Source organism: Cryptomeria japonica, chromosome 7, assembly GCF_030272615.1.
Source record: "Cryptomeria japonica chromosome 7, Sugi_1.0, whole genome shotgun sequence".
Lineage (NCBI taxonomy): Eukaryota > Viridiplantae > Streptophyta > Pinopsida > Cupressales > Cupressaceae > Cryptomeria > Cryptomeria japonica.
The window spans coordinates 55,439,296-55,459,559 of NC_081411.1; the positions used below are offsets into that span (position 1 = coordinate 55,439,296).

At 39.0% G+C, this 20,264-nt stretch overlaps 1 protein-coding gene across 1 annotated transcript in view; it reads left to right on the forward strand.

Annotated features, from left to right (window-relative positions):
• Positions 1-487: 487 nt before the first annotated feature.
• The window catches only part of LOC131047187 (disease resistance protein Roq1-like), a 35,272-nt gene continuing 15,495 nt past the window's right edge, over positions 488-20,264 (forward strand). The window contains exons 1-4 of the mRNA XM_059208192.1: positions 488-562; positions 2,140-2,214; positions 2,484-2,491; positions 2,587-2,908. Of these exons, the coding sequence (XP_059064175.1) occupies positions 488-562; positions 2,140-2,214; positions 2,484-2,491; positions 2,587-2,908 (480 nt within the window). The remainder of the gene's footprint in view (positions 563-2,139; positions 2,215-2,483; positions 2,492-2,586; positions 2,909-20,264) is intronic.

The following is a 20,264-nucleotide window of genomic DNA, read 5'->3' on the forward strand; positions in this document are numbered from 1 at the left end:
TAACTAAATAGAAGAATGAACATAAAATATTCATTTTAGGAATATGGTCATTTTTATACGTCTACATTTTGCCCCTTGTTGAAGTGACGTGTGTGCACATGCTGATTCAAAGAAGATGATGTGTTGTTTTAATTTAGTTATGATCAGTTTTTATGTTGTGATGTTCATGTCGTGCCCCAGATTTAATAAACGATGTCGATAATGCCCCCTCAGGAGATGAATTAAAAATTGTGGATATGTGATTTGAGCTGAGTAATTTTGAAAATTTTCATGGTATTTGAAAATTTAGTCTATGTGCAACGCGGTTAGTAGATTCATCTCCCGATAATGATGTTTGGTAGGGTTGTATGAGACACCACAAGCATTTTATGTGTTCCGCTACGTAACCCTAATTTTGATTGACCCTATAAAAGGGAAAAAGTGAGTTCTTTTTGTCTCATTTGTGCTTGTTGACTTTGGAGAGAGTGACATTTGGAGAAAAGTCAAGATGCCTATTCCCTACTCTTCTCATCGATTTGAGCACGTGCGGATGTATCAGAGGCCTGCCGCGTATGGACCACCGGTAAGTCAACCTTTTTGACCCCTTTTGGATTTTTATCGTGTCATGTTTGATCATGTTTTTTAATTTTTCCATGCGGATTTGTCAGTTTAGCATGTCAGGATCAATGCGTAGCACATACGATAGATTTCGTAGCGCATAGGTTTTAATAAAATAAGATAGCATCTGAAAAGTTTAGGGTAGCACATCGGTAGGGTAGGGTAGCGCTTAGGATTAGGTTAGCACATTGGGATCACAGCGTAGCGCAGAGGGAAAAATGGGTTGTGCATAGGATTAGGTTAGCGCACTGAGATCACAAGGTAGTGCAAAGGGAAAACTGGGTAGCGCATAGGTGATAACTAGCACAAGGGGTGGATTGGGGGTTGCATGGGTAGGTCTAGGTAATGCGTAGGTATGACCTAGCATATAGGGTTAGGTTCGTAGTGCCAGACCAGGATAGGATAGCGTATAGGGTAGTTTAGCGCTTGGGGTAGGTTAGGTGGTGCGTTTGAGAAAAGGGATAGCGCGTAGGTGCTGGATAGTGCATAAGGTGGATTTGGTAGTGCTTTGCAGGGACAGGGTAGTGCATAGCAAGCAGTTTAGTGCATAGACAAGATTGTTTAGCGCATAGGGAAAATTTTTTGGTTAAGTGTGATTTTTGAATGAGGAAAATGGGTAGGTTGATGCCAGTTCTTTCGGGATAGGTGCAAATTGTCAGTTAATGTGTTCGCTATCATTGTTTTGATAAGTTGTCCAATATGAGTTTCGATATAACTTGATTTGATTTGCAATGTTTCAAGTTGATATGTGATCTGAAGTTGATTTGATATGTATAGTGGATATGAACTTGATTTGATATGAGTTGTTTCAAGTTGATATATATGTTGAACTTGAGTTGTTTTACAAGTTGATATGTTTGTGGAACTTGAGTTATGTTACAAGCTGATATGAATGTGGAACTTGAGTTGTGTTACAAGCTGATATGAATGTGGAACTTGATTTGTGTTACAAGTTGATATGATTTGATATGAAAATGGATTGATATGCTGCGGAACTTGATTAGATTTTCAAAGTTTCAAGTTGATATGAATTGTGTTTTGATATGAATTGTTTTGATGAGGAAACTGATATTGAACTTGTTTTTCTTTGTGATAGGAGCGCATTGGAGTGGTTCAGTCATGAGAGCGATTTCTGAGACCATGGTCATTGATACCACGATTGACACAAGCTGACAGGGATATCATTGAGAGGTGTGGCCTATCCTTTTTGTTAGAGATGCATCGGTTTATCATGAACCGAGGTTTATTGATAGCATTGGCTAAGAGGTGGCACAGTGATACGAACACCTTTCATTTGGCGACAGGTGAGATCACAGTGACGCCTGAGGATTGCTACCAAATTCTATGGATTCTTGTAGTAGGTGCACTGCTACCCTATGAGTAGATAGAGGATGGTGGCATAGAGGCTCTCCGCCAGATCTTTCAAGATGACATGATTTGCGGATATGAGATCCTGTGGTAGGAATTTATTGATTTGGATTATGCTCCTCTACCATCAGTTTTGGCAGGTTTCATAGGTGGTTTCTTATGTCTTGATCGTAGGTCGAAGGGAGTGGCAGTTGGTTGGGGATTGGCATTGGAGGACATGGTAACACAGGATCGTCGATTTGCATGGGGGTCAGCTATGCTGGCCCACTTATACAAGGATTTGCATCAGGTGGTATATTTGGGATATGGCAGTCTATCAGCTAGAGTGACACTGCTATAGGTATGGGCATGGGAGCATATTCCCGCAACTAGGCCACTAGCAGACAGAGATAGGCCTGTTGGGTGTGCTTATGCATATGGATATCGAGGGTTAGTTGTCCAGCATAAGCTGGGTAAACTAGAGCACTTGAGGAGAGTTTTGGATGATATTGATACGGTCGTCTGGCAACCATATACAGGTTGTGAGGTATGGGCAGAGGACGGGATGGAGATGTCCTATGTATATATGTCTAGATATTTGATAGGGCGGACGCCCTTTGTTATTGAGAGGTTTTTGCATAGCCGGGTATTGCGGCCATATGGTCGACAGCAGGGTATTCCACAAGGAGCATGTTTTTATGCTCGATGGAGACAAGATATTCCAGATTGGGGACCTACGATTGATAGCACGGCAGTAGTGGAGGATTTCTTTCATTTAGCCGACCAGATCTGGGATTATGCCCCTGAGATAGTTGATGCAGGGATGACTGACAAGTTTGCAGCACTCTTTGTAGCATGTACAGTGGCTAGAATATCAGATCTAGTTGAGATGATTCCCGCTTTTGATGATGATAAGGATGATCAGCCTGAGAGATTAGGGAGACGGGGAGAGGCGGGTGAGGAGGTAGATGAGGGAGGTGGTGATGGAGGAGGTGATGATGGCGGAGATGGTGGAGGAGGTGGCCGAGGTCGGCGAGTGGATCAAGGGAGGAGAGGAGATAGAGGTGGAGAGGGTGGTGATAGAGGGATACGGGTGGAGAGAGCAGTGTGGTAGGTTGTGGTGGATAGAGGGAGAGGAGGTTTGGCTATTAGAGCTGGGGGTGAGGAGAGGGTTGGGGAGGTGATAGCGGTGGTGGGAGGGTGTAATGACTTCAGACGATAGGTCTAGAGGAGGAGGTCAGATGTTTTACCTCCACCAGCACCGAGGATAGGTAGAGGGATAGGGGTTACCCCTTCACAGGTACCCTTACAAATGCGGATTCCGACGCCAATTAAGGATGCGTAGATTAGATCGTTGTAGTTTTTAGTGCAGCAGTTGCAGACATAGTTGTTAGCACATCAGTGTTAGATTATTCATCTAATCATAGAGCATGATACTGAGATAGAGCGTCGGTGTTGAGCTGAGGAGCTCGCAACGAGTTTGCGGAGAGCGGCAGCAGGTGGCCCAATGAGAGACACCTTGAGAGAGCTAGCTTTGAGAGCCAAGGTGGCGGAGTATTACCAGCACCATTATGAGGATGCAGTGCCTAGGGAGCACCGAGTGCAGAGTTTTACATAGTTGAGATCCAGTCGATCTCGAGAGACAGGGTCGAGGACAGAGAGCAAAGGCATGACAGGGCCTCCTAGATAGGATCCACCTGGAGATCTAGGTGCTGGGACATCGGCAGTGAGACTGTCTCGTTTAGGAGATAGTCATACCTGAGAGACGTTGTCTCTATTGTATTTTGATCATTTCGTTGTATTGGTACAGACATGATATATTTTTGTACATTGATCAGTTTTTGAGATACATATACGACACCATGTTCATTGATCCTCATGTGATGTGTTATGGATTATGCTTTCTATATACTTTTGATTATTCTATGATGATGCAATGTTTAGATAGATTCATGTGATGTGATATGGGATAAAAATGATGTGATAATACATGATGTTGTGAGATGTATCTTGAAAATGAGATGTATGATATGATATGTGATTAATTGTGGAATGATAGGTAATTAATTGTAAAATGATATGCAGCTAATTGTAAAATGATATGCAGCTAATTGTAAAATGATATGCAACTAATTGTTTTGAGCATCCTCGTTCTGCATTGGTCATCCCTGTATAGCCACATGTTGTTTGCTTTCTCTGGAGGTATCATCATTGAGCATTGGATTTGTTTTGGGATATGTTGAAAATTTATACAAGCATAATGGTATAATTGAACCATAATGAACTGAGTAAAATTTACATGATTTTTTATTTTGCAAGATAGCACAAGCATCAAGGTATAATTGAACCAGAATGACCTGATTGCGGATTGCGTAAAAAGAGATAAGATTAAACCATTTGTATGTGTAAAGTGGAATCATGACTTTAGTGATATGTTGTGAATCACATCTCAAGACAAGTATTTACACAATACAAATGATTGCCTCACAGATAGAAAACTAAAATAAATATTGGAGTCCCTACGACTTTCTCTAGCTTGAAGATTTGTACAGGATCCAATAATTCAAAAATTTTAAGTGCAAAATAGTCAAAACTTTATGCAAGATGCAACATTTGGTACTTCAGAAAATCATCCATCATATTTTGTGAATCCTGTTAAGTGATCAATGTGTGGTTTTTGTGATTGTTTGAGTTTTGTTTGCTGGATATGATGTTCTGAGTTTGCTACAAGTTTTGATTAATGTTGCCCCTAGCCGAGTGTGCCTCTTACTATGGATATGTATAGTGATTACCAAGCCATGGTGGAAATGATAAAGTGTTATGTGGATAAACCAGGATGGTGACTATGCTAAGTATGTCCTAGATAATACTATTATGATAAAGTGTCGGGCGATGGCCGATAGTATTTAACTATGGATAGAATGGTAAAATATAGATAGAGGAGTTGTCCTCTCACAATAGCGCCTTTTTGCTAGGTTTTCACCAGTTGCTTTTATTGTACCTTGTTTTTTTTCTTTTGTTGGTTTTTTGATTTCTTTTATATGTTTTTTACTTTTCTATGCATCAGGCTTCTCAAGTGTAGTATTTCTTCAGATGGATGTTGTTAGTTGGTTCGTCAAGCACATCTCCTTTTGAAGTTGTTAGCTGATAAGTGCCTGATCCATAGGCTGATATAATGACATAGGGACCCAACCAGTTAGGTTCAAATTTCCCTCTCTTTTCTCGATCTTGCTGATTTCTAGGATTTTCTTTGAGTACTAGGTCACCAATTTTAAAAATTTGGGGAATGACCTTATGGTTGTAGCTTCTACACATACATTGCTAATATGCTTTGAGATGAGTATAGGCACATTGGTGTCATTCATCTAGAAGTTCGAGTTCTTGCAGTCGATTGACTCGATACTCTTCATCTAGAGTTAAGCCTTTCAGAGAGACTCTGAGAGATAGAATTTCTACCTCCAAGGGTAAAATTGCTTCTGATCCATATACCAATGAATATGGTGTAGCTCCCATAGGTGTATGGATGCTAGTTCTGTATGCCCAAAGTGCTGGATTGAGTTGTACATGCCAATCTTTGCCTGCATCATTCATTGTTTTCTTTAGGATTTTCAATATTGTCTTATTAGATGCTTCTGCCTGACCATTCCCCTATGGGTAGTAAGGTGTAGAGAAATGATGTTGGATTTTGAATTTTTCACATAGTTCTCATACATCTTGGTTTTTGAATGGTCATCCATTATCTGTGATGATGGAACTTGGAATGCCATATCTGCAGATCAGATAATTGAGGATAAAAGAGGCAATTTGTTTCCCAATTATGGTGATCATGGGGACTACTTCAATCTATTTGGTAAAATATTATGTGGTAGTTATAATGAACTTGTGTCCATTTGAACATGAAGGATGAATTTTGCTGATCAAGTCTAGTCCCCACTGACAAAAGGGCTAGGATGTTGTGAATGGCTGCAGTTCCTATGCGGGTGCATGTATAAGATTGCCATGGATTTGGCATTTAGGACACTTCTTTACAAAGTGATAAGAGTCTTTTTCCATTGTTGGCCAGTAATATCCCATTCTCAGAAGATTTTTAGCAAGAGTAGGACCACTTGAATGTGTGCCATAGATACCTTCATGAAGCTCTGGTAAAGTTGAGTCAGACTCATTACGATCAAGACAATGAAGAAAAGTACCATCTAGACCTCGATGGTACAGAGTATCAACAGTGAGGGTATAACGTGTGGCTTGCTAGATAAAGTTGTGTTTTTTGTTTTGGGATAGGTCTATGGGTAGGATATTGTTTTTAAGATAGTCATATATTGGTCCATATAATGGAGAGTCTGAACCGGTCAAGGCATAGATAGCATGGGAGTCAAAATGGTAATAGGCTGGGGGGAGCAGTTGCTCTACCAGGAACTTGTAACAACTTTGTTTCTCTAGAATTTGTAGTAGTGAAGCGATAGTAGCTATTGCATCAGCTTCTCTATTGTCGAACCTTGGTATTTGCTCGAAGGTGATGTGTACGAAATATTGTTTAAAATCATCCACCATTCATTTGTATGGTAGCAGCTTGTCATCCTTTGTCTGGTAGGCATTGTTGATTTGATTGATGACTAATTGTGAATCTTCTTAGACTTTTAATTCTATGATTTTCCATTCCATGGCCATTTTGATGCCTATAACTAGTGCCTCATATTCAGCAATGTTATTTGTGCATTGAAACATGAGTCTATACGATCTTGGTATGGTGTGCCCTTCAGGAGTGATGAAAAGAATGCCAACGCCTGAGCCATGTTGCATATAGTATCCATCAAAGTATAAGGTCCATTGTTTGGTGCAGATAGCAAGAACGTCTCTGTCTGGAAATTTGATCTCCATAGGTTGTTTGCTAGGTAGTGGTGCTTCTGCTAGTTGATCTGCAATCACTTGTCCTTTGATAGCTCATCGTTATATGTAGTGGATATCAAATTCACTCAGAATCATTACCCATTTAGCCAATCTACCTGTAAGAGCTGCCTTGCTAAGTAAATACTTGAGAGGATCAATTTTTGCTATGAGCTTGATTGTATGTGCTAGCATGTAATGCTGGAACTTTTGAGAGGCAAATACCACTGTGAGATAAGCCTTCTCAATGAATGTATAGTTGATTTCATATCCATTCAATGTCTTACTGATGTAGTAGATAGCATGTTCCTTTCCCTGTTGATCTTCTTGTGCTAACAATGCCCCCAGTGATATGTCTATTGTTGAAATGTAGAGAATGAGTGGCTTCCCTACAATGTATGAGAACTAGTGGGTTCATTAGGTATTGCTTGATTTTATAGAAGTATTTTGCACATTTTGCTTCCTATCTAAATGATACATTTTTATGTAGCAAATGGTTGAACGGGAGACTTTTATCGGCTAGTTAAGCGATGAATCGCCTGATTGATTGGAGTCATCCTTGTAGAGATCTAAGTTGGCTGATGTTCTTTAGTGGTGGCATCTCCATAATGGCTTGTATCTTTGCGGGATCCACTTCAATACTCTTAGATAAAACTATGTAGCCTAGTAACTTGCCTGATGTAACCTTGAAGACACACTTTTTAGGGTTGAGCCTGACTTGGAATTTTTCCAACCTTTCAAAAAAAAATTTCTCTATGATACCCAGATGTTTAGCTCGAGTAAATGATTTAGCTAGGAGATCATCTACATAGTCTTCCATGGAGGTATGCATCATGTCGTGGAACATTATCGTCATTGCTCGTTGATATGTTGACCCAGCATTCTTTAAGCCAAATGGCATAATGTTCCAACAATATGTTCCCCAAGGATAGGTAAACGTTGTTTTATCTTGATCCTCTGGCGCTATCTTGATTTGATTATAGCAATAAAAACCATCCATTAGTGATAACATTGCATGGCCTGCTGTGAGGTCTACAATTATATTGTTACTGGGCAAAGGAAAGTCATCCTTTGGACAAGCTTTGTTGACATCTCTAAAATCGGTGCAGATCCTGATACTGCCATCTGGTTTTGAAACTAGTACAATGTTGGAAATCCATTTAGCATAGTCGATAGGCCGAATAAATCCAACATCTAATAACTTCTTTAGCTCTGTTTTGACCATGAGTGCTACATGTGGATTTATTTTTCTCATTTTCTACTTAATTGGCTTGGCTCCTGGAGCGATAGACAAGTGATGCATGATTAGATGTGGATCAATCCCGGGCATATCTACATATGACCAAGAAAAGTTGATTTGCTTTGCTTTGAAGAATTTGATAAATTCTTGTTTTTCTTCCTTTGTCAGAGATTCGGCTAGATGTATATTTTTGGCTGCTTCTATTGTACCAATGTTGATTGATTGAGTGGGCTCAATCAATATGGGTGATCGCTCTTGATAGTGAAAGGAAATTTGCAGCCAACTTCATGACAATTTCCACATAACCCAAATTCAGATTTTAATCAAATCAACACATAAGATCCACATGCAAAGAATAGACAACATACTCACAAAATGTGACACAAGATATACCCTGGGAAAACCCTCATGAGGGAAAAACCCAGCCTCCAAAAGCATCATCCACCATGTATTATCAGCAATGCGTCCATTACAATACAACTATGGAAAGCCTTCAAAAGCCAGCCATAACCAAGCACTCCATGTGATCAAGCATGAATCCACACATCCCATGCCATGCTTCCTTCTTCACAAATGCTAACCTGGCTTCATATCCCAAACAACTACCCTTGTGGTGCTTTTATAGAAACAAGCAACCACAAAACCACTAAGTGGTATTACATCAAAACCATGTGCCCAAAACCATGTGACAATAAAATAATATTTTCCTTACCAACCTTTTAATGTTTTCCTTAACTACCCATGACCCACATTTAATATTGGGTACTTTATCACAATTACATTCCCCAATATAAAATAACAATACCAATGTGTCAATACAACTCATCAAGTGGTTACAAGAATATCCAAAAGGATCTCTACATGTTGCACGTCCATCTAGGTGCTCCTAGGTGCAACAATACAATGATATTACAATTTAATTCTTTGTCCACCTCACACAATAATAAAATAATGCAATAATAAACCATTATTATGCAAGGTGTACAACACCATTTCCCAACATTCTCCCACTTGTTGTATACATTGCACAAGGGCCAAGAAGTAATCTGCCACATGAACAAGAGATTGATCTCTCCATGCACATATACCATCATGGAATCCAAGTGCTCCATGTGCTCAACCAAGATACCTGCAACAAGAACAAAGTGACCACCATCTCATACATGAATGCTCCCACCCTCCATCATGCCACTGCCATTGGACATGAAGAGGCCATCCAAAGAGAAAGCCACACAACCTGTCGCAACAAATGATAAGTCCTACACCAACTGATATCTGAACACAAACACTAATCCAAAGGTATCCAATGCAAGAGTAGCTCTTTTACATAGCTGAAACAACACCCATATCAAGTGCTAACACATCAACTATACATGCCTCCTAGGCATACAATCAAGTGAATAACATTTCATCAACATATGCAACCTATAACATGCAACCACAAATCCCAAGTGCAATACCTGCCACGTATGTACACCAAAGAACTCCCACTGCATAGGTAATGTCAATATCAGAAATGAATCCACTAAAAACACATCATAGAAGTGTAACCATGTAGTATCATGAACATCCACATCATATGAACATCAAAACTGCAAGTACCACTCTCACACCATGTCTCCAACATTCTCCCATGTTCTCCACACCAACAAATAAAGAGATAAAGGAACCACCATGTCATCTCCAATAAGCATATAGCTCCAAACAACCTCCAACCAATGTAATGTGAATACAAACATCTAGGAAGATAATCGAAACAAAGAGAGAAACACTGCAAACCAAATTCTGTAGTATGTCCTTCTACAAACTCCTCTAAAAAGTCAAGTATGATCTCCTCCATAGAACCCCAAATGAGAAGCATAACAACACCCAAAGCACCATTCAATCCCTTGGATCAAACAAACATATATATCATGTAAACAACATGGATGTAAGCCTCCCATAACCAAGAAGATCAAACTAAATATCCATTCCCAAACCATAGGAATATGCCCAATAAACCATCTCCAAACTAATATCAATGACTGCCACCATCATAATAATAACTCAAATGCACAAGGAGATAACCAATGCCATACATCTCTCAAATGAATCCTCCAAAACTAACCATTAATCCATAGCTCAAGATCCATATCTATGAAAGATAGCATAAACATAATGTACCTGAAAGGAACAATGAGCTATACCTCTCAAGTAGTAAACTGCCAAGTAGACCAAGAGTGGGGAATGAGAATGCTCACCAAGTCATCATGACTCATACTAGGAACACTCTCCTCTCAAGTCCATAAACCAGGTGAATGCTCCTTGGACTTCCTGCTGAAACCATAAACCATTCCAACATACGTCTCTAATCACAAAAGACTACTAGCATCACCAATATCCTCCAAGTATCCATGAGTACCTATAATCAATCCATGCCAAACTCCAAATGCAACATAGCATCACCATGAAGTAATCAAGCAAATGATCATGTACCCAATACAAAGAGAACTATCAAGATCAATGTCAAAGCTCCAACCGCAGAATCAGGAACATAACATGACAACATGATCTAATCCATCTCAACCAAAGAGATTTCATGCTCCATATGAACATATCAAAATAACCATATCATGCCAAAACTCTAATCTAGAATCAAGAGTGCACCATGACATAATATCAACCATCCAATCAAGAAAGGACAACATGTCAAATGAAAGCATAAAACCACATCTCAACCAAGGACTCCTTGAGCCCTCAAGATGCAAACATCCTCAAATATCATGAAGATCACCATCTCCTACTAGTGAACCAGCAAATGTGAAAGACCCTTCTGCAGCAACAGGATCTAAGGCATCTTCCAAACATCTGCACACTAAGAAGATCATCCACCATCCAATGGTGAATACACATCACTGCCACAAGCTCCCACTAAACTGTGGTATCAAGCTCTCCAAAGCATCATGATAACCATCTCCTAAATGAAGATCATCCAGGTCTACACACATACAACTGAAAAGTCAATAACATCAAGTAAACCATGAACTCCATCTCAAGAAGATACAAAACCACCAACAAACAATCAGGATCAAATCCTACACCGCCACATCACCACTATCAAAAGCTCCCACTAAAAGTGTAATCAAGCTATCCATGACAATATGATTAAACCATCCTCTAACCATGAGAATCAACCAAGAACAACTAACAATCAAAGAACTCAAAGTGCACATCATGAGCTCCCTAAAAGCCAAATAAACCATGATCCTCAAACAAGAAGATAAACTACCATATCAATCAGGAATCCAAATCAAAAGATCATCAATTAGAGCACCTGCAAATTCAACCATGTCATGCCAATGTCCCTAAACACAAGGAACAACCATGGCATCATGATCATCTCCATGAAACAAGCATCTAACTCTCAATGTATCCAACCTGTCAGCATCACATAGTCAACCATGTAGGTCCTCCATCATGATTGTACCTGGTAACAACATCTCTCCTCCTCAACGTGATAACAAATCAACAAACCAATGACTAAAACAAGCCACCAAATCTGAATATGCATAAACAATGAAGGATCTATGGGCATAGACAACCCATATCCAAGTCATAGGTGAAATCCTGTAAGTAAAGACAGCTCACAAAACTGTACAACTTGTAGACCAATCAATGCAACACACATACTCAAACCAAAATTGATATCCATGTCATCATAAGAGTAATCAAGATACAACATCGAGTATACAATGACATAAAATCCAAATCTCCAATATGTAGCATGCCATAAACTCATCATGTCACCATAGTCAAAAGAACCCATAATCAACTCAAGTCAAAATATCAGCATATAAATCATTCCAAATCTGCCCCAAACCTGAGTCAAACTGTAGTGCTCTCCAAGAGCTTTCCATCGACTATTCGAAGTCCAAAATATGTCTCCGTATGCTCAAGTTATGACCTCTCAAAGCCATAAAGGTACCTGTCACTTCCAGCTGACATTTCACTGTCCAAACAGCAAAATCTGGAAAAACTAATGATAAAAACATGAAGTTCATTCAACCACCTTTCCAATGACTATAAGAAGTCCAAAAACTGACATCATATGCCCGAGTTATGCTCAGTTGAAGAAAAACAGCCAATTCGGCTATACAAGCAAGCCTGGACTCCAAAAAATATTCACCAATATGCCATAATAATTTTTCACAAATTTTCTCTCCAATATGCCAAAAAATAATTTTCCAAAATAGCCCCAAGTCGGCCCCTGGCCGAACTCACCAAAATAATTCATCTCATTGCATGGCATATTAAATAATTTTACATGGCAAATTAAATTTCATATGGCATAAAATATATTACAAAGTTTTAAAAACTTTATTAAAAATCGAATTAAAAACCCGAGTTTAAAAAAGTGTTTGGCGGATTTTTAATAATAAAAAGTTTGTTTTTATTTAAAAAGTTTCACGTGGGTTTATAACCCCACGGGGGTTACCCCTTGCGGAGCCCCCACGGTACCGGCAGTACAGTGGCCGGTACCACTGCCGGCACCGACAGCGGTACCGACAGTGGTACCATCACTGGTACCACTGCCAGTGCGGCAGACAGTGGGAGGGGGAGTCTGCGGACCCCCCACCACTTAAAAATAAATTTTTTTTTTTCTTTTTCAAATTTCAAATCGTTTTTTTCATTTTGATTTTTAATTTTTAATTTTTCAAAAAACGATTCGAAATGAAAACATTTTTGCAGGTTAAAAATATTTCGACAGAATATGCAGGCGCTACGGCCGTACAGCCGTACCGTCTAAAAAATTTTCGAACCTGGGCCAACTTCACCGAAATAGGGCGAATTATATATCAAAATTCGTCTCTCGGCCAACTTGAATCCATCCATGAGGTCCATTTTGTGCCACGGGGTCTTCTATGAAATCTCACCCCCAAAACCCTCATTCGAAGCATTTTTCAATGATGCCCTGGATTGACCAAAAATCTTCCAACCCTAAATCTGCAAACAACATAGATCTGCAATAACAACCTGCAAAATCATACATCTTGTCTTGTCTTTTCATTCCTTCATGCATTCATGGATTCCACATAGGGTTATAAACACCATTAAAACCATATAGCTCTGATACCACTTGAAAGGAAATTCGCAGCCAACTTCATGACAATTTCCACATAACCCAAATTCAGATTTTAATCAAATCAACACATAAGATCCACATGCAAAGAATAGACAACATACTCACAAAATGTGACACAAGATATACCCTGGGAAAACCCTCATGAGGGAAAAACCCAGCCTCCAAAAGCATCATCCACCATGTATTATCAGCAATGCGTCCATTACAATACAACTATGGAAAGCCTTCAAAAGCCAGCCATAACCAAGCACTCCATGTGATCAAGCATGAATCCACACATCCCATGCCATGCTTCCTTCTTCACAAATGCTAACCTGGCTTCATATCCCAAACAACTACCCTTGTGGTGCTTTTATAGAAACAAGCAACCACAAAACCACTAAGTGGTATTACATCAAAACCATGTGCCCAAAACCATGTGACAATAAAATAATATTTTCCTTACCAACCTTTTAATGTTTTCCTTAACTACCCATGACCCACATTTAATATTGGGTACTTTATCACAATTACATTCCCCAATATAAAATAACAATACCAATGTGTCAATAAACCTCATCAAGTGCTTACAAGAATATCCAAAAGGATCTCTACATGTTGCACGTCCATCTAGGTGCTCCTAGGTGCAACAATACAATGATATTACAATTTAATTCTTTGTCCACCTCACACAATAATAAAATAATGCAATAATAAACCATTATTATGCAAGGTGTACAACACCATTTCCCAACAGATAGTGCTTAGGAAGAGTGTCAAGTCTCTCATCTTTGGGTGCCTTAAGAAGGTTTTCACCCACAGATGCGTCCTTTATTTTTACTTTTTTATGATCTATTGTTGCCATTGACTAGTTTTCAATAGTAGATCCTTTTGTTCTTTCATTTTTGTGACTGAGAGACTTGGCACTTCCCTGGTTGTAGATGTCATTACTTTGTTCACTGGTAGAGTTTTTTTTTGGGTTAATGGTACACAAGTAATGAATAATGGATTCGTCATTTGGGAAAATTGGTATATCATGAGTTTCACGTTCGTCCCAGTCTATGAGGTCAGGAAAGACAAGTGATAATGAGTCGTTTGGTGGATCAAGTTCTGCTACTATAAGTGTCAGGATGGAAGTATCATCAAGGCTGGTTTGGATATTGAATAGGTTCATGATAGCGTCGAGATCTTCGATGGTATCATCTTCTGTGTATTCTTGTTTGTAATGTTTCTGTTCATTTTCCATGGCATCGTAGATATTCTGTGGACCAAATTCAAGTATTCTAAGCTCTATGTCGTATTCTTCTTCAGAAAGGGGTGTATGACTAGTGTTGTCAGCAATATCTTCAGTAATATTTGAATATCTACCCCATTCATATTCATTTGAATCAGTTTCAGAGGTATTATCCTAGAATCTTTCAGTGTTGTGTACTGGTATGTTGTAGGGCGAAAATAGGTCTTTCATGATTGATACAAGTTTGATAGTTTTCTCTAATTCTGTGTCAGATCCTGCTTCCACTCGTTACATCTGTCCATTTATTGTCTCTCCTCGGGGAGGAATGATGTTATCCGGAGGTAATTCCTCTTTTTCAGATATTGGTTCTTGAATATTATGTGCTTCTACCGTAGATGCTTCTTTCTTGTGTTTGATGGGCTTCTGTTGATATTGCTTTTGTTCTTGATTTTCTTGTTCTTTGCGTATTGTCTCAGCTGACTCAAATAGTGCCTCCTTCCAGGAGTCCTCCTTGTATTGCTTCTTTGCTTTCCACTGAGGTTTCTGGTATTTGTTTGGTGTCTTCCTTGGTGGTAAAGTTTGTTCATATCCCAATCCTATTTTATCTTTAGCGGATTGTGAAGGAGGGTCTATTGGTTCTGTGATGCCTTCCCAACACTTACCAATAGGTCCTTTGCCATTATATCCCATCCGTTGCATGATTAGGTAGCCTTTTCCATACAACTGTGTTGGTAGAGAGACCTCTATAGTAGTTGCTTTGTCATTTTCTTCATCTTTATACAACCAACTAAGGATGTCCTTTTCTTCTGATTCATGCACTAGTGTACCTAGTTGGGTAAACTTGCCATCAAACTTGGTGATGGGCTGTGTTGCTTGGAGTGTTGATGTTGTAGGCATCCCATGAGATTTAGGCGATGCTGGTAAGTTGATTAAACTCAAGGGTTCCAAAGAGTATTCTCCCATGCCTTGTTCTTTGATTTTCATTTTCTGTTTGAAATCTCTAGATAGAGATTTAGGTTTATTTTGCTAAAAATTTGGTGTGGGGGAAAGTTGTTTTTGCCTGTTATGTGGAACCAAACTATCTTGGGCTTCCCCCATAGCATTACAATGTTGAAAGGGGTTATGATCTGCTGAAATAGAGATTTCCTATCCATTGTATGGGAACTTAACACATTGGTGATAAGTTCAAGGTACTGCCTGCATATCGTGTATCCAAGGTCGACCTAATAAGATGTTATATGTGAGGTCGATGTCTAAAACTTGGCACAGAATGTCTTTCTGCATTGGTCCCACCTATATTGGTAACATTACTGTTCCTTTGGATGATCTTTCTTCATCATCATATGCTTTGATGGTGATCTTCTTGCGTGGATCAATAGACTCCTCCGAGAAGCCTAATGCATAGATAAGTTTTAAGGTACATATATTGAGTCCAACTCCTCCATCTATTAATACTCTTTTGACTCGGTGTTTATAGACCAAGACTTCAATATGGAGTGGAGTATTGTGTGGATGGCTTAATGAGATATTATCATGTTCAGAAAAGGTGAGGTTATGAGGCCCTGTCATGTGAGCCACCATGGCTTGGAATTTATCAGCATCCAAATCCTGAGGTACAATAGTTTCCAATAATGCTTGTTCCAATATGTCTTTGTGTTTTGGTGAAAGTTTCAGCAACTCAAGTATAGATATTTGAGTAGGATTTTTGCATAGTTGGCTAACTAGATCATATTGAACCTTGGGGATGGTGTTTGTTGCTAACATATGCCCCTTCAAGACATATTTTTGAGCTCTGGCTGTCATGTTGATAGATTCAAGTTCATGATTATCTCTAATTGTGATGACATTTACTTGATTGTCCTCGGCTGATATATGATTGATGGTGTTATTGTAAATGTGATTGATACGAGCTCCACGTGTATCATTCGAGGTTGAAGCTCCATCCTTGTTGTAGTTTGGAAGAGGATTCTTAAAGGCTCCATGGTCACCATTTATCTTGAGACCATCGACTGTTAAATCGCCTCTATCAATCATGTCTTGAACAATGTTTTTCAGCCTCATGCAATCATTTGTTTGATGACCTTTATTGTGATGAAAATCACAAAAGTGTGAGTCATTCCACCAAGGTGGTTTTCTTTGTGGTTCAAAGTTGCTGATTGTTGGCAAAGAGATAATTTTTTTTGCCAGGAGTTCTCTGAATGTTGATTCCAGTGATTGCCCCAATGGTGTGTAAATGCATTTTGGAAAGTTGTTTGCACTACCCCGTGAGTTTGGATTAGGTCCTCAATTGGTGTTATTGTTTTGGGCGTTGTTGGTATTGGTTGTGTTGTTTGTGTTGAGAGGATTTGGATTGGTAGTGGGTGTATAAGTATTAGTGCCATGGTTAGCACCCTTTTGATTTTTGGTGGTGTGAGGATTACTTGATAAAGCCAACACTGGCTGTTTGGACTTTGCATCATTAGCTTTGTTTCCTCCTATATTTTTGTTTCTGGTCCAGAACTTGGATTTGTCTAAGTTATTATTGTTTTGGTTATTGTAGTTGGACGAATTTGTTCCTTCTTTGAAGAATTTTAACATTCCTTTCTTTATACATGCCTCCTCTACTTGGATGCCATTATCAATCAACTTTGCAAAAGGATGGTATGCATTGGAGTTTGAGTATGTAACTCATCTCGCTATTCAAATTGTTGATGAAAATTTCCATCTTTTCCTTTTCAGGCACATCTTGAGGATATCTTGAGACCATCCATCGCCAACATTGAAGGAATACCTTGAATGTTTCGTTATTTTTCTGTTTGGTATTGCAGACATCTAGCATGGTGATGGCATGCTGAATGTTGTAGGAATATTGAGTGATGAATTTGTTGACTAGTTCATCAAAGGATCTGACAGGAGGTGTGATTTTGGAAATCCATTCCATTGTTTGCCCACCCAAGCTTCTCAGGAATAATCTCATCAAATAAGTGTCATCATGAGCAAATTCTAGACTCATGGTACAAAATTCTTGGACTTGATCGCAGGGATCACTTTTCCCATCATACTTGTCAAATTTTGGAATGTCTAAGTTTGGGGGAAAAGGCACCATGTTTAATCGTCTGTCAAAAGGATAAGGACAAATTTCTTTTAAGGAATATCGGACTAGGGATCCTTGTTGCATGTCCTGCATCTATTTTTGCAACATTTGCATTTGCTGTGTGAGAGCAACCAAGGGTACATTTGTTTGCCGAGGGAAGAGTTCTTCCCTCTCATGGTGTCTAGTTTGGAATGGCATGTGAAATGGTATGTTTTGCTCAGGGATATTTTTCTCAGGTATATTTAACTCAGGAATGTTTTGTTCAGGGATGTTTTGCTCAAGGTCACCTGGGTCTTCTTCTCTTTGTTGTTCTTGATAAGTGTAGAGTTAATTCCTTGTTCTAATGGCGCTTGAATCAAAGTCTTTGGGAATCCTAACTCCTTTACTTGTGAGCATTAGTAGGTATTTCTCTTTGTCAGCCTCTATGAGTCGTTCCATGAGTCTTTGGAACAAGGCACTTTCTTGGCATTCTTGAAGGAGTTCTTCAGTGATCTCTGTGTCTTCTAGATTGGGATAGTCAAAGGGATTTGATAATCGTCGTCCCATACTGGATTCTGGTTGTGTTTCCTTTTGTTTGTTTCATTGAGAATGAGTGATTACGGGCATCTAATAGAAGCTTTCTGTGATGAAGGGAACAAATTCCTCTTCTGTGTCTTGTTCTAGTGTTGGTGGTTCTACACGCGGTGTGTTGTAAGTGATGCACTCATCAGGAAAGAAGGCCGGATTGATTTTTCCTCCATGATTCAGGCGTTGACTGAATGCTAACTTTTGACAGAATGTTCTACTCCTTAATGGTTCCTTGTCAAATTCATTTGATTTGTTTTGAAGATATAAGCGGATATGATGAAGGAATGTTCGATGAGATTTGAAGAGTTGCTGATTGATGTACAAAAACTTATTCTGTTTGGCAAGTTTCTAAGAACTGAGTTGTTGTTTCTTCAACTTAGTGTTATGATAAATAATCTTTCTTCTTAGAATATGAGGATTAGTCATGCACAAGTGATCAATGGTTTTCTTTGATTTTTTTTGGATTTAGTTTAGCTTGTTTTTGGAAACTCAAGTTTTACTTTATCAAAATGAAGATTTAGATGCCCCCTCATGACAAAGCGTGTCAAATGATATGGAATAAGAGCTTTCTGGATATGGAAACTCAATTTGACAACTTGGAGTTTTAAAAAAAGTGTGTTTTGGGATAGAAATCCATTTGATTTAAAGGACTAGTTTGCCACTTGTGATGATGTTTCCTGATTTTGATAGGAGAGATGTGTTATCCTGCGACTAGTTTCAGATTTTGGACAACTTTGTTCGATGGGAAACTTTCTTTGGAAATAGTTTTGATACTCTGTTTTTGGTTTTCTGTTTGATGAAGTTCGGGTTGATGAAGGAAAACTTCCGAGAATGTTTTCAAAATTTTCAAAATTGACATCTATTTTGCCCCCTATTTTTTTGGTTTTGACTATGCACTAAAACAGAGACGCGATGCACTACAAAAAGTTCTCAAAGCGCTAGCGAAAAGACCCCACGCACTACACTGCCCCCTGATACATGCTAACTGGCTTATATTGTTTAATTTTGCTTCAGCTTTTGTTCAAAAGATTATGCGCCAATATGGGCCACCTATGCGCTAACCGTTAGACCCTAAGTGCTAAAGTTTGACTTCTACCACTAGGCTGATGCTTCAACGCACTAAATTGTTTTCAAAACGCACTATTGAAAACTACTAGTTTTGTATTCTAGTGAAGCGCTACTGTTAAGACTTTATGCGCTAAGGAGAAGGTTTAATGCACTAAAAGATGGTCCCCACGTGCTAAGAAGTTTCTCTTACATGCTAAACTGCCCTGATATATTTGACTTGGTTGTTTTCTGCAATTTTGGAGTTTTGCCTTGAGTTTTTAGTGCTGATAGATGATGTTCTGAAGTAACAAATGAAAGTATGGCATCAAAGAGACAACTATTTTGCTTAATCTAAACAATAAGTGTATTTTCTGCGAAGATGTGTTCAAATCTCCAATGTTTCAACAGGTTTGGATACAAAGAATACACTTCAAAAAGACTCTTTATTCAAATGTCATAAGTAATACCATAGCCCACTAGTCTCGATACTCCATCAGCTCAAACAGTTGTGTCACCCCTAGGGGGCACCCATTTTTTTGTCTTTTGCTAGAAATTAACTCAAAGTGAATTGCTTCACAATTGAGTAGTTATCTTGGGAGATATATGGTGAGCGATCTTGGGGACGGATTTTTCCCCACCCTTGCACTATGATATTACAAATGTTTGGTTACTGACTTGGCTCAAAGTTTCTATGCTAAGGTTCGTAATCAGGCTTCCTGTTCGGTCGTTAGTGATAAACTCCCTCAAGAGGCTTCCCAACCTTTAGAACAAAGACTTTACATATCTCAAGGATACTGGAGGAAGGCTAATCGCTGCGCGCAACCATTGAAAAGGACTTTCGTCACCTTCCACCTTTGATTATAGTGGGTTGAAACACTTGGCTTTAAAGTTGTTTCCCACTTAGGTCATTCCCTTCACACCGGCCAAAAAATGGCTTTAAGAGTTTTTCAACCCCTCGGGAAGGTAGGCTTGTTAAAGGATTTATTGCTTGAATTAAATAAAGCTTTTAAGAGTGGTTTGACTTTTTAATCACCCAATTAAGGGGACAGCATATACTTTCCACTTTCGAGACAAAGCACACAAGTTCTTTTTAGCCTTTCAAAGCAATGATTTGCTAACTCTATATGGAGATTTTGCTCCATGAAAACATGGTGTTCCTTTTTAACCTTACAAGGCA